General features: G+C 42.9%; 1 protein-coding gene across 2 annotated transcripts in view; it reads right to left on the bottom strand.

Moving 5' to 3' along the window:
• Positions 1 to 917: 917 nt before the first annotated feature.
• LOC126198493 (tropomyosin-1) overlaps positions 918 to 17,876 on the bottom strand; it is a 112,626-nt gene continuing 95,667 nt past the window's right edge. For both annotated transcript variants that reach the window (XR_007540080.1, XM_049934868.1), the window contains one exon: positions 918 to 1,732. Coding sequence is in view for 1 of the 2 variants with exons in the window: in XM_049934868.1 (XP_049790825.1) it covers positions 1,650 to 1,732 (83 nt within the window). In the remaining variant the exon portion in view is untranslated. The remainder of the gene's footprint in view (positions 1,733 to 17,876) is intronic.

Below are 17,876 nucleotides of genomic sequence, written 5' to 3'. Positions count from 1 at the left end.
TCAACAGTTTCGTTGTTATTACATTCAACTCACCTTGAACGTTTTCATTTCTAATCAGATCTCTTCCTGGACTGCTCTTCACTCTCCTTAAAGAGTCCTGCACCGTTCGCTTGTATTTTCTGTCCTCTCCCTATTTATTTAACCAAATCTTGCTTCCATACAACAGTTATGTCATCGCAACAGTTCAGTGCAATTCTTTTTACTCTCTTGATTTTGCATCCAAATATTTTGATTCTGTTCTACAAATTGCTAGAATTTGTGCATAATTTACTTGTATCATTATCGTAACTCGTTCCTCCACCCAGCTATTTAATATGTGACTACTGTTAAAAAATTTGTGCATAATTTACTTGTATCATTATCGTAACTCGTTCCTCCACCCAGCTATTTAATATGTGACTACTGTTAAATTTTTTTTGTTAATTGCTAACTCTTTCCTTACTTTGTGTTTACGTTGAAAGGCCATAACTTATGTTTAACGTAAAGAGATTGTAAGATTGTATTCTCTATTTTTTTATTAATCCAGCCTGCTAGTAACTGGAATTTATTTTCACTTTCTTCAATTATTACTTTATAATCTACAAACAGCAGTGCACTTACATTGGTGTACTTACCGATTTAAATCCCATGTAATTTTATGATTTCCATTGTTTAAAGACACCGTTAGTACAAATGCCAAAACCAGTGAGTCACAGATAATACCCTTTCCTCATTCATTCATTTATTTTTACCTTATCCGCTCTTTCCTGTTATTCGTTTATTACTATCTTTGTTTCACGGTATAAATTGTTGATGCCCATCATGAGGTGTGGTCAGTAACAACTTTCTTTCATTGTTGCCCAAAACTTTCGTCTAAAACTGTAAAAATTTGTGCAAAATGGTTCAAGGTAAAATAATTCAGAGCAAAGCAAAGCTCGTTGAACGTCACAGTTATTTTATTCGAAAAATAAAGTGGACACTAAACTTCTGGTTTAGTTCAATAATTTAATTAAAGAACTAAAATTTACAGATATTGAGCTTTTAGTTGACATATCTGCTCTATATTTAAAACACAAGTACTCTCAACATTGTCAATATGTTACTCCATATCAGAACTGGTCTCGAGTATTGTCCAGTTAACTTCTTACAACAAAACTGAAAGAAGATACAGAAAACATAATAGTCATATGATATGTTGAATGTGATGTTTGCACGCGTCTAATTTTATGCAGGCTTCATTCATGGTATGTGATGAAAAGTGTGAAACATCATTCGGCGCACTTAGTTTTGAGAATGCGCCTCCCGTAAGAGCCCCATGGACGTCAGAATGAGTGGACGATTGCCTGTAAGTTTCTTTTCCCGTATCAATCGATTTTAAAGCAAGCCAAAGTAAAGAAAGACAGAGAGAGAAAGATAGAAAGAGACTGGAGCTGCTGAGCGATTTTAGAGCTAAATTAGAGAAGGAACGTAGGAGAAAGAGAGAAGCGAGAAGAAAGGAAGAGAGAAAACACATGAAAAGCATTGTTGTGAGTGGCAGTGCCATTTGCCAGTTGGTCGTTGTTGCAGGACTCTTGCTGCCTTTGGTGGATGTCGGAGGAGATGCGGCAGCCTGCGAGATGATGGCGCTGGTGTCGGTGGCAGCAGTGACGTCAGAAGCGGGTGACAGTGCTCTAGTAGCCGGCCAGCTCGGCGAAAGTGGAGTCCATCTCGTCGGCCAGCGACTTGTATCTGTCCTTGTTGATGCCCAGCTCGTCTGCGGAACAAAAGGTACGTCGCACCAGTTAGCGAGGACAGACTGGCAAAGCCTGCTTGCAAACTGTCGTTCGTCATTTCCCGTTATATTACTATCTATACCCATATATTGTCACAGAAACAGCTTCGTAAATTACTAGTATTGAAAACTGAAAGTACATAGTTTCTTCAAACACTGTATGCGAGTGGATGTTTTCTCCGTAAATTACACTGATAAAATATTGTCGGGGAATCAGCCGAGTGGCAGCGTCTATTTTAGTAACGTTCCAACGAGTTTCCTTCTCGTCACAGTCGCCTTGTAGCAACACTGCAACGAATTTCCTATTACGCATCGTTGCCTGAAGATAACGAGTAGGAAACTCGTTCAAACAATTTGCCTGATATCCCTAGAAAGCTTCAGAAATCAAATACTGGGTTGGTTCAAGAACATTTTTCCATACAAGCGGCATATCATCATCTTGTTCCCCAACCCCCCTCCTCCCACACACATTCCTCAAGCGTTAGCTGCCTTGCCTAATTAAATACAGTGATGCTGCAAATGGGTTTGCTTATTTTATTTTACATAAAGAACTACAGAGGCAACCATCTGCAGCAGAAACAAGTTTCTTTATCTTATTGCAGTGCTAAATACAAAAAGAGGAAAAAATTCCAGCATAATGTTGTTTCTGAGATCTTTAAGTGAAAACAGAAAGATGTAGAACCATCGTATTGTTCTAACGTTAATAAAAATGTGCTCTCTCTTAAATTGTGTAGAAATAATGCTAATACACAATTCGTGTTATATTTCAGTTTAGTAATGCAACTGTTTAATAATATTATTTTCAAATTATTTCCATTTACATCAGAAAAAGTGGAATAGAATGCGAAAAAAATATCACCTAGTCTTATATTGGCCTCCGTAGGCATTCGTAGCTGTATTTGGTGCGGAAAGATCTGGCTTCGATTCCTGGTACCTGCTGAGTTTTTCTGAATAAAGGAAGGCTCGTAAGTGGTCCGCTCGCCCCTTGTGAGACCAAATGAGGAGCTGCTTGAATAAAGAAGCACCGGCATCGTCAGGATTCGTCTACCGGTAATAAAAGCTGGAGGGATTAGCGGCATGTTGATACGAGGGCAGTTCAATAAGTAATGCAACACATTTTTTTTTCTGAAACAGGGGTTGTTTTATTCAGCATTGAAATAAACCAGGTTATTCCCCAATCTTTTAGCTACACAACACTATTTTTCAACGTAATCTCCATTCAATGCTACGGCCTTACGCCACCTTGAAATGAGGGCCTGTATACCTGCACGGTACCATTCCACTGGTCGATGTCGGAGCCAACGTCGTACTGCATCAATAACTTCTTCATCATCCGCGTAGTGCCTCCCACGGATTGCGTCCTTCATTGGGCCAAACATATGGAAATCCGACAGTGCGAGATCGGGGCTGTAGGGTGCATGAGGAAGAACAGTCCACTGAAGTTTTGTGAGCTCCTCTCGGGTGCGAAGACTTGTGTGAGGTCTTGCGTTGTCATGAGGAAGGAGAAGTTCGTTCAGATTTTTGTGCCTACGAACACGCTGAAGTCGTTTCTTCAATTTCTGAAGAGTAGCACAATACACTTCAGAGTTGATCGTTTGACCATGGGGAAGGACATCGAACAGAATAACCCCTTCAGCGTCCCAGAAGACTGTAACCATGACTTTACCGGCTGAGGGTATGGCTTTAAACTTTTTCTTGGTAGGGGAGTGGGTGTGGCGCCACTCCATTGATTGCCGTTTTGTTTCAGGTTCGAAGTGATGAACCCATGTTTCATCACCTGTAACAATCTTTGACAAGAAATTGTCACCCTCAGCCACATGACGAGCAAGCAATTCCGCACAGATGGTTCTCCTTTGCTCTTTATGGTGTTCGGTTAGACAACGAGGGACCCAGCGGGAACAAACCTTTGAATATCCCAACTGGTGAACAATTGTGACAGCACTACCAACAGAGATGTCAAGTTGTGCACTGAGTTGTTTGATGGTGATCCGTCGATCATCTCGAACGAGTGTGTTCAGTTCGAACGCTCCGCCATTGCAGGAGTCACAGCTGTGCACGGCCGGCCCGCACGCGGGAGATCAGACAGTCTTGCTTGACCTTGCGGCGATGATGACACACGCTTTGCCCAACGACTCACCGTGCTTTTGTCCACTGCCAGATCACCGTAGACATTCTGCAAACGCCTATGAATATCTGAAATGCCCTGGTTTTCCGCCAAAAGAAACTCGATCACTGCCCATTGTTTGCAACGCACATCCGTTACAGACGCCATTTTAACAGCTCCGTACAGCGCTGCCACCTGTCGAAAGTCAATGAAACTACACGAGACGAAGCGGGAATGTTTGAAAATATTCCACAAGAAATTTTCGGTTTTTTCAACCAAAATTGGCCGAGAAAAAAAATGTGTTGCATTACTTATTGAACTGCCCTCGTAACATGTGTTACGGTCAGAGACTGCTCCTCGTACTGCCTTATAGGCAGCAATCGGAACAGGCCTAAGGCCTAATACGTGAGTGGTGTTAACTTACTTTACTTGCATTAAACATAAGATACTATTTAGCTGCGTAAACCGTATGTTACACGTGAAAAAACTCAGTAGCAAGTAGTTACATTTTAGAAAAAGTGTAATGAAAGTAGTTACAAATTGAGAAACATGGTCAACCGGCCGCTTGGGTCACTGGGGCCCTAAACCGGCCCCGAATACAGGAAGACGACACGCCGATACTCAACTTTATGGTTTAAAAACATAAAGGCTATCGTAAATATTTCCTTATATTCATTGTAAATGAAGTAGTAGAGATATTTAAATACTTAAGAGAATGGAGCTGACCCATAGAAAAAGAAGCTGTGAGAGCACTCAGAAACAAGCTGAATTTAGCATACTAACTCACTATGAACACTTACAGTAAAAGAAAACATTCGATCAACGTCAAATTAAGACGTTACTAGACGTGTTAGATCCTAAGGCTTTATTATTTATAAAAGTCAGAAACACGTAGGAACAGGATTATGTAGGACCCAGAACTTGCGGAGAGAGGGACCTGAGCACATTAGATATTGCGCTTTCTTGTGAACACGAGAACTAAAGTACACAGGGATATGACAGGAAACAGATATTGGCTACAGGATAAATTTCACATTAAAAATTGATGGTACCATCGGTTTGGCTCAAATGGCTCTGAGCACTATGGGACTTAACATCTATGGTCAGCAGTCCCCTAGAACTTAGACCTACTTAAACCTAACTAACCTAAGGACATTACACAACACCCAGTCATCACGAGGCAGTGAAAAATTCCTGACCCCGCGGGGAATCGAACCCGGTACCATAGGTTTCGCCGGCCGAAGTGGCCGTGCGGTTAAAGGCGCTGCAGTCTGGAACCGCAAGACCGCTACGGTCGCAGGTTCGAATCCTGCCTCGGGCATGGATGTTTATGATGTCCTTAGGTTAGTTAGGTTTAACTAGTTCTAAGTTCTAGGGGACTAATGACCTCAGCAGTTGAGTCCCATAGTGCTCAGAGCCATTTGAACCATAGGTTTCTATAATTAGATTAGACCCAGGAAAATGAAGTAAAGGAAAGGAGAGCAAAGAAGGTTGCGAAGTATGAGAATGAAAAAATATTGTACAAGAATAAAGACTAGAAGAAAGGAAGCGCATCCGAATTAACGAGTTCTTGAGACGGGCAGAACGAATAAAAGATACAAAATGCTGTGGCAACTTAGTGACGAATTCTTCCGCTCGCTAAGAAGACATTACCTTAAATCAGCTTGCCAATTGTGAAGCGTGAGGAAACGCCAGTTAGTTTGGTTCATTTTAAGAAACGCTATATCACGCATTAGGCTATATGCAGTTGCAGACAACACACTAATATAAGTTTTTGTCAAACATCATTAGGGGTGACCATAAGTGGTGTCATAATTACGACCCAAACACCAAGCAACAGCAGAGAGAAAGGAGAACTGCTTCATCACCACGATTATGTCCACTTCTGCAGGTGAGCGGTCAGAGTCTCTAATTTCCATGCAGAAGACATGGCTTCAATTCTCGGTACTTCCAGGGATTTTTTTTTCTCTTCGGGCCAAATAATGAGCTATGTGTTTGAGAAGCAGCGGCTTCCAGGTTCGAAAAGCTGCCGACAACGTCTAGGAAAGCAGCATGCTGACCGCAGACGCGTCCATATCACATCAAAATACACTCCTGGAAATTGAAATAAGAACACCGTGAATTCATTGTCCCAGGAAGGGGAAACTTTATTGACACATTCCTGGGGTCAGATACATCACATGATCACACTGACAGAACCACAGGCACATAGACACAGGCAACAGAGCATGCACAATGTCGGCACTAGTACAGTGTATATCCACCTTTTGCAGCAATGCAGGCTGCTATTCTCCCATGGAGACGATCGTAGAGATGCTGGATGTAGTCCTGTGGAACGGCTTGCCATGCCATTTCCACCTGGCGCCTCAGTTGGACCAGCGTTCGTGCTGGACGTGCAGACCGCGTGAGACGACGCTTCATCCAGTCCCAAACATGCTCAATGGGGGACAGATCCGGAGATCTTGCTGGCCAGGGTAGTTGACTTAGACCTTCTAGAGCACGTTGGGTGGCACGGGATACATGCGGACGTGCATTGTCCTGTTGGAACAGCAAGTTCCCTTGCCGGTCTAGGAATGGTAGAACGATGGGTTCGATGACGGTTTGGATGTACCGTGCACTATTCAGTGTCCCCTCGACGATCACCAGTGGTGTACGGCCAGTGTAGGAGATCGCTCCCCACACCATGATGCCGGGTGTTGGCCCTGTGTGCCTCGGTCGTATGCAGTCCTGATTGTGGCGCTCACGTGCACGGCGCCAAACACGCATACGACCATCATTGGCACCAAGGCAGAAGCGACTCTCATCGCTGAAGACGACACGTCTCCATTCGTCCCTCCATTCACGCCTGTCGCGACACCACTGGAGGCGGGCTGCACGATGTTGGGGCGTGTGCGGAAGACGGCCTAATGGTGTGCGGGACCGTAGCCCAGCTTCATGGAGACGGTTGCGAATGGTCCTCGCCGATACCCCAGGAGCAACAGTGTCCCTAATTTGCTGGGAAGTGGCGGTGCGGTCCCCTACGGCACTGCGTAGGATCCTACGGTCTTGGCGTGCATCCGTGCGTCGCTGCGGTCCGGTCCCAGGTCGACGGGCACGTGCACCTTCCGCCGACCACTGGCGACAACATCGATGTACTGTGGAGACCTCACGCCCCACGTGTTGAGCAATTCGGCGGTACGTCCACCCGGCCTCCCGCATGCCCACTATACGCCCTCGCTCAAAGTCCGTCAACTGCACATACGGTTCACGTCCACGCTGTCGCGGCATGCTACCAGTGTTAAAGACTGCGATGGAGCTCCGTATGCCACGGCAAACTGGCTGACACTGACGGCGGCGGTGCACAAATGCTGCGCAGCTAGCGCCATTCGACGGCCAACACCGCGGTTCCTGGTGTGTCCGCTGTGCCGTGCGTGTGATCATTGCTTGTACAGCCCTCTCGCAGTGTCCGGATCAAGTATGGTGGGTCTGACACACCGGTGTCAATGTGTTCTTTTTTCCATTTCCAGGAGTGTATATCCATTAGCAGAGGATGACACAGCGGCCAGTCAGACTTGCGTAGTATTTAGGACCCGACTGGCACGTTCATTTTTGTCTACCACGACTGCAGACAGTAGCTGATATTAATGGAGGAAACGATGGTGGTTTGTCTTTTACCATGGAGAGGGCAGTTCACCACGAATTTGTCCCGTAATGTGTCGTAGTTAACCAGCTAGTGATGTGTGACACATAAAAGTGCTACTAAAATGTTTGCGTGAGGCATTATCTCCTCCAACATGACAATGTCGCCGGCCACAAAAAGTCTGAGAAACTCATGTGATGATAACATACTTGGGCGGAGTATTTTAATAAATGGCTTTGGAAATGGCTGGCGGTGACTTACATTGTTCTCTAGAGTGAAATAGATCGTAGAAGTCAATCTTTCTCAGGACAGAAAAGTCGATAAAAATCATTTAAGGAACTTTCTGAAATAATTTTTTGTGGATCTAAAAACAGTTCGAATCAAAGGATGAAATGTTGAGGCAAGTGCATTAGGTACTACTTTGACACTATTTTCATGGTGATCCCAATTGCAAACATTTTTGTGAAGGTGAAAGTATGTAACTAATTGTAGATTCTTTTGAATCCCCTCTCATATTTATAATTTTCTCATCCCCACATCTGTTACTCGATTGTCCTAGCAACTACTAAATGAACTATCGTTATGAATGATAAACTCATCCTAGTAAGTAAACACACTACTCCACCATAAAAATTTTAGCTGTTCCCAAAAGAAGTAGCAGTTACAATATTAGTTATCACATAGATTGAAAGATACAAATTGTATTATGCATATTTTCATGATGCCAAACAGTGTACACATTACTTACTTGAAGTACATTTATCTTAACTGATAAGTCTTTCATATATTTAAAATAACTTAACATTAATTATGTCTTAAAACTAATACTATTGGGGCCAGCCGCAACACACACAATTACTTAGAAACACATCGAAGGAAAGATGTATGCTGTAATAATTCATCGTCAAAACAATGCAAATAGTAATCTGCGTTGCTGCAATCATATTGGTCGGCCTGCTGCTTATATTTTCATTAATTTTGTGCTGTAGTACAACAGTGTTCTCTTCAAGTCTTTGAAGAGGTGTTATTTAGTTCTAACTCGACTCCTTTGGCACAGTAATTTTTTCTTCAACAACGTTTTGCCAAACATCTATTGTCCCAGGATTTGATCAAAAAATTCTCTTTTTGCTTTGTGTATTTCCTGCATGAGACGACTTTCTCTATTAATTTTTTATAAATTATTAAACATCTTATTCCTTATAAAGTATTTGTTTTCATTGTTAAATGAAGTTTCCATGTCTCTACATTTAAGAAATAATTGCCAAATACAGGGTTATTACAAATGATTGAAGCGATTTCACAGCTCTACAATAACTTTATTATTTGAGATATTTTCACAATGCTTTGCACACACATACAAAAATTCAAAAAGTTCTTTTAGGCATTCACAAATGTTCGATATGTGCCCCTTTAGTGATTCGGCAGACATCAAGCCGATTATCAAGTTCCTCGCACACTTGGCGCAGCATGTCCCCATCAATGAGTTCGAAAGCATCGTTGATGCGAGCTCGCAGTTTTGGCACGTTTCTTGGTAGAGGAGGTTTAAACACTGAATCTTTCACATAACCCCACAGAAAGAAATCGCATGGGGTTAAGTCGGGAGAGCGTGGAGGCCATGACATGAATTGCTGATCATGATCTCCACCACGACCGATCCATCGGTTTTCCAATCTCCTGTTTAAGAAATGCCGAACATCATGATGGAAGTGCGGTGGAGCACCATCCTGTTGAAAGATGAAGTCGACGCTGTCGGTCTCCAGTTGTGGCATGAGCCAATTTTCCAGCATGTCCAGATACACGTGTCCTGTAACGTTTTTTTCGCAGAAGAAAAAGGGGCCGTAAACTTTAAACCGTGAGATTGCACAAGACACGTTAACTTTTGGTGAATTCGAATTTGCTGCACGAATGCGTGAGGATTCTCTACCGCCCAGATTCGCACATTGTGTCTGTTTACTTCACCATTAAGAAAAAATGTTGCTTCATCACTGAAAACAAGTTTCGCACTGAACGCATCCTCTTCCATGAGCTGTTGCAACCGCGCCGAAAATTCATCAGGTGTCAGGGCTTGTAGCAATTGTAAACGGTAAGGCTTCTGCTTTAGCCTTTTCCGTAAGATTTTCCAAACCGTCGGCTGTGGTACGTTTAGCTCCCTGCTTGCTTTATTCGTCGACTTCCGCGGGCTACGCGTGAAACTTGCCCGCACGCGTTCAACCGTTTCTTCGCTCACAGCAGGTCGACCTGTTGATTTCCCCTTACAGAGGCATCCAGAAGTTTTAAACTGCGCATACCATCGCCGAATGGAGTTAGCAGTTGGTGGATCTTTGTTGAACTTCGTCCTGAAGTGTCGTTGCAATGTTATGACTGACTGATGTGAGTGCATTTCAAGCACGACACACGCTTTCTCGGCTCATGTCGCCATTTTGTCTCACTGCGCTCTCGAGCGCTCTGGCGGCAGAAACCTGAAGTGCGGTTTCAGCCGAACAAAACTTTATGAGTTTTTCTACGTATCTGTAGTGTGTCGTGACCATATGTCAATGAATGGAGCTACAGTGAATTTATGAAATCGCTTCAATCATTTGTAATAGCCCTGTACATTACTTCATGAAACAAAGTGAGAATACCTTCATATTTACTTCATTTAGAGCTCGGTTAGCTAGAACTTATTACGTCACATTTTGAGGGTTGCATGCTAAGGTTTCTTTTTAAATTAGCTAGGAGTACATAAAGTGAATAATTTTCTGTACAACAAGTCTAAATACCGCACTTTTATAATAACTGTATGTATAACTTGATTGTGCTCTTCTGTTTCGTAACTGTTTTCTTTTCCCTGAAAATCAGTTCTTCTCTTTCTGAGAAGTTAATATTACACTCCCATAGAAAAAGCTACCTTTCTGTATGAAACTGAAAATCTTTTTTCTTGTTTGGTGACCATGATCAGTGTTTGATGTTACGCAAATTATTTTGAGGAAATGTTGATGGACTAATGGTCGCCAGAATTCATCAGTGCTGTGCGCGTTTAGTGTTATTACCATGCCTTGAAGGGGTATAGAAGGGATGTTAAGGGCGTCCAATGTTGAGTACTCACTGTAACGCATACGGTAATACCGGGTACTCGTTTGAGGCAGCATTATCAGTTGGCAGTGACGTGGGGACAGGTGCAATTTTTATGATGTTTTGGAGATGCACAGTGATGTTACTTCCTACATCATGGTGTGTAGAGCCATCGGATAAGATTTCAGGTTTGGATGGTAGTGATTGAAGGAACTCTGACTGCACAACGGTATGTCACGGACATCCTGCATCCTTATGTGCGACCTCTCACGTGACGGTATGGTGGTACCCCTTTTCAAGAGGACAATGGTTCTGTACGCATGACACACGCCTCTATGAACTTTGTGCGTGATGGTGAGGTACTCCTGCGGTCAGAAAGATCTGGATCTCAGTCTGGAATAGAACATTCGCGAGACAAGCTCAGCTGTCAATTCCGTCCCATTGTTAGTGTCCAGCATATGAAGAACCAATTATAAGAGCTGTTGGCCGGCCTGATTCAGGAGAGTTAAGGAGGCTCCCCACCCCTTCCCCCCCCCCCCCCCATCCCCCCGCACCGTGCATCCAGAACAGAGGGTGTGCAGCTTCATATCGATAAGTGGACTTGTATTGCCCAGTTAGTTGTAAATTGACTGCATTTCGTAATTACTGAAATAGTACCACGTACCAACTCAATCCGTGAAGTTTCAATTCGTCTCCTCCTTCTCGTATGGGTGTTTTATTTATTTATTTATTATGCAATATATATTATATTTCTAAAGGTGGCAGGGGTAAAAAAAAGGGAGCGAAAGGCTATTTACAATTTGTACAGAAACCAGATGGCAGTTATAAGAGTCGAGGGACATGAAAGGGAATCAGTGGTTGGGAAGGGAGTGAGACAGGGTTGTAGCCTCTCCCCGATGTTATTCAATCTGTATATTGAACAAGTAGTAAAGGAAACAAAAGAAAAATTCGGAGTAGGTATTAAAATCCATGGAGAAAAAATAAAAACTTTGAGGTTCTCCGATGACATTGAAATTCTGTCAGAGACAGCAAAGGACTTGGAAGAGCAGTTGAACGGAATGGACAGTGTCTTGAAAGGAGGATATAAGATGAACATCAACAAAAGCAAAACGAGGATAATGGAATGTAGTCGAATTAAGTCGGGTGAGGGTGAGGGAATTAGATTAGGAAATGAGACACTTAAAGTAGTACAGCAGTTTTGCTATTTGGGGAGCAAAATAACTGATGATGGTCGAAGTAGAGAGGATATAAAATGTAGACTGGCAATGGCAAGGAAAGCGTTTGTGAAGAAGAGAAATTTGTTAACATCGAGTATAGATTTAAGTGTCAGGAAGCCGTTTCTGAAAGTATTTGTATGGAGTGTAGCCATGTATGGAACTGAAACATGGACGATAAATACACTCCTGGAAATTGAAATAAGAACACCGTGAATTCATTGTCCCAGGAAGGGGAAACTTTATTGACACATTCCTGGGGTCAGATACATCACATGATCACACTGACAGAACCACAGGCACATAGACACAGGCAACAGAGCATGCACAATGTCGGCACTAGTACAGTGTACATCCACCTTTCGCAGCAATGCAGGCTGCTATTCTCCCATGGAGACGATCGTAGAGATGCTGGATGTAGTCCTGTGGAACGGCTTGCCATGCCATTTCCACCTGGCGCCTCAGTTGGACCAGCGTTCGTGCTGGACGTGCAGACCGCGTGAGACGACGCTTCATCCAGTCCCAAACATGCTCAATGGGGGACAGATCCGGAGATCTTGCTGGCCAGGGTAGTTGACTTAGACCTTCTAGAGCACGTTGGGTGGCACGGGATACATGCGGACGTGCATTGTCCTGTTGGAACAGCAAGTTCCCTTGCCGGTCTAGGAATGGTAGAACGATGGGTTCGATGACGGTTTGGATGTACCGTGCACTATTCAGTGTCCCCTCGACGATCACCAGTGGTGTACGGCCAGTGTAGGAGATCGCTCCCCACACCATGATGCCGGGTGTTGGCCCTGTGTGCCTCGGTCGTATGCAGTCCTGATTGTGGCGCTCACGTGCACGGCGCCAAACACGCATACGACCATCATTGGCACCAAGGCAGAAGCGACTCTCATCGCTGAAGACGACACGTCTCCATTCGTCCCTCCATTCACGCCTGTCGCGACACCACTGGAGGCGGGCTGCACGATGTTGGGGCGTGAGCGGAAGACGGCCTAACGGTGTGCGGGACCGTAGCCCAGCTTCATGGAGACGATTGCGAATGGTCCTCGCCGATACCCCAGGAGCAACAGTGTCCCTAATTTGCTGGGAATGCCCACTATACGCCCTCGCTCAAAGTCCGTCAACTGCACATACGGTTCACGTCCACGCTGTCGCGGCATGCTACCAGTGTTAAAGACTGCGATGGAGCTCCGTATGCCACGGCAAACTGGCTGACACTGACGGCGGCGGTGCACAAATGCTGCGCAGCTAGCGCCATTCGACGGCCAACACCGCGGTTCCTGGTGTGTCCGCTGTGCCGTGCGTGTGATCATTGCTTGTACAGCCCTCTCGCAGTGTCCGGAGCAAGTATGGTGGGTCTGACACACCGGTGTCAATGTGTTCTTTTTTCCATTTCCAGGAGTGTAGTTTGGACAAGAAGAGAGTAGAAGCTTTCTAAATGTGATGCTACAGAAGAATGCTTAAGCTTAGATGGGTAGATCACATAACTAATAAGGAGGTTTTGAACAGAATTAGGGAGAAGAGGAGTTTGTGGCACAACTTGACAAGAAGAAGGAACCGGTTGGTAGGACATGTTCTGAGGCATCAAGGGATCACAAATTTAGCATTGGAGGGCAGCGTGGATGGGAGACCAAGAGATGGTAGAGGGAGACCAAGAGATGAATACACTAACCAGATTCAGAAGGATGTAGGTTGCAGTAAGTACTGGGAGATGAAGAAGCTTGCTGATGATACAGTAGCAGGGAGAGCTGCATCAAACCAGTCTCAGAACTGAAGACCACAACAACAACAACAACAACAACAACATTATATTTTGGGGGCTTCTGAATACCATCGTATTGGGATCTGGCGCTGGGTGACTCAACAGGGTGTCAGTGTGATAATGGGCTGCCAGTGCTGCTTTAAGGGCGCTCAATGGCGGGTGACCTTACGGACACGCCGACGCCTCTCTACAGATTACCAACAATGCGGACGCCGTATCGAACGGAGCTGTTGGCGTGACTCACTGTGCGTGTGTGGCAGCGAGGAGAAAAAACGGCGAGCCTGAGGTGAGGCGAGGTGAGGGTAGGCGGCTAGGTGCCTGTGTAGCGTAGCCCAGCCCAGCCCAGCAAGGAGGAAGAACTCGACGCGCCTCGCCCCTCCCAGTTTGCGTCTCTTCTCACATAAACGCCGCCACAGCGCGCCTCGTTCTCATTACAGGCGTCACATCGAGAACACGGCCGCCAACGGCAGGTTCATCTCTCTGAGCGACACTAGCGTTATTGCATCAACAGCCAGTTTCTGTAGAGATACCAAACCGACCGACATCCCACGGTAAAAGCTTCGTTTAATGGGGAAAGAAATGGTGGTGTAGTATACAAAAGGAACGTCCTTAACCCTCGAAATACCAAGGGGCCAATTGGGTTCAAAATGGTTCAAATGGCTCTGAGCACTATGGGACTTAATATCTGAGGTCATCAGTTCCCTAGACTTAGAACTACTTAAACCTAACTAACCGAAAGACATCACATACATCCATGCCCGAGGCAGGATTCGAACCTGCGACCGTAGCGGCAGCGCGGTTCCGGACTGAAGCGCCTAGAATCGCTCGGCCACAGAGTCCGGCAGGCCAATTGGGGTTGGGGGTGGGATAACCGTACTTTATGCCCACCTTTTAAAAATATTGTAATTTAGTCAGTCAATATATATTTTAAAGTCTGAAAAAATATTGTTTTTAACGAATTCTTCTGTCGTATTTCATAAATCGTTTACATTTCTCATTTAAACATAATCCACAAATTTAGTTTTTAGAAGTGATCTCACTTTCTGCAGTCAATGTCATATTCAATATTTTCAAGTTCCGGAACTTACTTACACATCAATGTCTCTTCAGAAAGTATGTTAGAACTAAAAGTCAACAACAATAAACCAAAAGTTCATTTTTAAATTTCTTTGTTGATGGTCATAAATTACCCCAGCAGTTCACAGTATTGAAAATGTGTAGATATTGACACGAGTGAACTTAAGGGACTTTTTCAGGTTCTGGACTCTACTTAGACATATGAACCTCTTTAAAAATCATATTGTTAATGGAAATCAAAACAGTAAAAGATTTTTTTTATTTTTGAGGCTCTTAGCCTACCCTCGACGTTATTCAATCTGTACATTGAACAAACAGTAAAGGAGACCAAAGAAAAATTTGGATTAGTAATTAAAATTCAGGAGAAAGAAATAAAAACTTCGAGGATTGCTGATGGCGCTATAATTCCTTCAGAGACACCAAAGAACTTGGAAGAGCAGTTGAACGGAATGGACAGCGTTTATAAAAGAGAAAATAATATGAACATCGACAAAGGCAGCACAAGGATAATGGAATGTAGTCGAATTAAATCACGTGATGTTAAGGGAATCACATTAGGAAACGAGACACTTAAACTAGAGGAGGAGTTTTTTTTTACTTGGGCAGAAAAATAACGGATGATGGTCGAAGTAGAGAGGATACAAAATGTAGACTGACAATAGCAAGAAAAGCATTTATAAAGAAGAGAAACATGTTAACTCGGATGTAGATTTAAGTGTCAGGAAGTCTTTTCTGAAGGCATTTGCCTGGAGTGTAGCCATGTATGGAAGTCAATGGAAGTGAAACATGGATGATAAACAGTTTAGATAAAAATAGAATAGAAGCTTTCGAAATATGGTGCTACAGAAGAATGCTGATGATTATATGGGATAGTGACGTAACCAATGAGGAAATACTAAATAAAATTGTGGAGAGAAGAAATTTGTGACACAACTTGGTCAAAAGAAAGGATCGGATGATAGGACACATTCTGAGACATCAGGAGATCGCCAATTTAGTATATGGGGGAAGTGTGTGGCAGGGAGCGGGGAAATCGTAAACGGAGACCAAGAGACGAATGCAGTAAGCAGATTCAGAAAGATTTAGGTTTCAGTAGTTATTCGGAGTGGAAACGCTCACACGGATAGAGTAGCATGGAGAGCTGCATTAAAGCAGTCTTTCTACTTAAGACCACAACAACAACAACACGGGTATAAATTCGCCCCCCCCCCCCTCCTGTAGGTAATGCATGTTATGGAAAGTATATTGATACTGGTAGGGTAAAAAGAGAAAATGGGCTACCACTGTTCATGACGCTCTTCTCTTCTCGTTAAGCCTGGACGTCACAAATTTGATGGCGGTTTAAAAACATTTAATATAATTACCATAGGTTAATCACTTTTTAATGAAAAAGAGCGCTTTCATTGACAGATCATTCAGCCAATAAAATCCAATTTAATAACGAATGACATACTGTCAATAGAGATGTCACAGATGAATAAAAGTTTTTCAAGTACTTATTGTAACAGCCTTACGTGCAATTAGTCACATTTCATAACTTGGTTCGATCACTTTCAGTGATCATGTTCATATCTAAAAGTAAAATAAAATAAACCATTCATAAATAACTATTTAAGAAGATAACATAGACTGAAAATATTTAAAATTTAAAATTCTTAAAATTTTATCTGAATAAGTAAATAACATAGATTGACACAATTTAAAACTTAAGATTCTTAAAGCTTTAACTGATTAATGACGAGTTGTGGAAAATCAAACATCCTTTAAAAAACATATAAGCTTTAAAATAAAAAGAAGAGGACTACAGTAAACGTGTGGCAATATTCAGCGGAACCCAGTGTTATACTAACCCACTTCACATCATACAGCCCCATATGTAATGGATAGTGTGTATGTGGAGGAAGACGGCTTGGAAGAGTGGCCGCATGTACATTGAGCCCACTGTACACAAACAGAAAAAACACACCTCAAACGCCCTCTGGTGAGTGCTTCGTGCACTCAGTATTTTAGGCCAATGTGGAATTCAATTATAAATTTTAAAAAGATGTTTATGTTTTTATGTTTCAAGGTTTGTTTTAAATTAATTGCATTACTCTCTTTAGGCAACATATTTGTTACATTTTAATAAACTATAAGTGCATCTTCTCATCTCCTTCCATCTTTCTCTCTCCTCTACCCATCATCTATGAAACATGGTTCTGTATGATGCACGGTGGGTTTAGTAAAATGCTGCATACGACTGAATGTTGTGTCAAGTGTACTATACTGCTGTTCCTTTTATTTTGCAGCTTATGATTATGTTCCTTTTAGAGAAAAACTTTTAGAGAGAAATTTGATTTAATTTTGAATGTTGTGGGTCTGTGTTATGTACTTATTCAGGAACAAATTTAAGAATTTTAATTTTAAATATTTTTCATTCTACGTTATGTACATAAATAGTTATTTATTACTGTTTTATTTCATTTCATTTTGAGATTTGAAGATGATCATTAAATCTCATCGAAACTTGTTATCAAATGTAACTGCAGCTGAGACTGTTACAGTACATATTTTAAAAAGCTAGTTGGTTTCATAATTACCTGGTGTGACGATCCCGGCCAAATAAAGGTTTTTAATAAATCTGCAACATGTGATTGCTTTTAGTTTGACATTGTGGTGAAATATCTACGAAAAGGTAATATCACCACAGTTCAAAAAATGCGAGGAAGAGTTAAGTGAAAACCTAAAAAGAAACTTAATAAACACATTCTTTCTTGTGTCGTTGTTCTATAAATTAGCAGCACTGTTACCAGTGTTCTAAACAACCTCCAACAGGTAGCAACATGCAGCAGACAAGCGAAACGCTGCCATTATATCCGTTTACAGCGGCTGTCCCGCTTGCGACATCCACCCACGAGGAATAGCCTTCTGTCACACGTCTCCTCAGCAACGAAGGCACGGAAAATATTGAAATTATTTTTTCGAATAACTGTCCATATGTTGAAGCACGTTTATCACTGCAACAAGTGTGCGAGTGGAGTAGGAAGTTCAGAAATGACTCGAATTCCGTAGCATACGCTCCCTGCTCAGGTCAGGCACATCACATTGTGACATTGGAGTTCATCGCAGCAAGTGATGCCATTGTGATGCACAATCATCGTGTGCTGGTTAATGAAATAGCCTCAAATCTGGACATTACACATGGCTTAACAGTCTCATTATTCGTGACGCGCTTGGGGTTTGTAAAGTGTCTGCAAGATGAGCGCCACGGCATGGCACTATAGAAGTGAAAGAGGGGCATGTTGACGCCTGTG

Source organism: Schistocerca nitens, chromosome 8 (genome assembly GCF_023898315.1).
Source record: "Schistocerca nitens isolate TAMUIC-IGC-003100 chromosome 8, iqSchNite1.1, whole genome shotgun sequence".
NCBI lineage: Eukaryota > Metazoa > Arthropoda > Insecta > Orthoptera > Acrididae > Schistocerca > Schistocerca nitens.
This window is presented reverse-complemented; position numbering and strand designations above follow the sequence as displayed.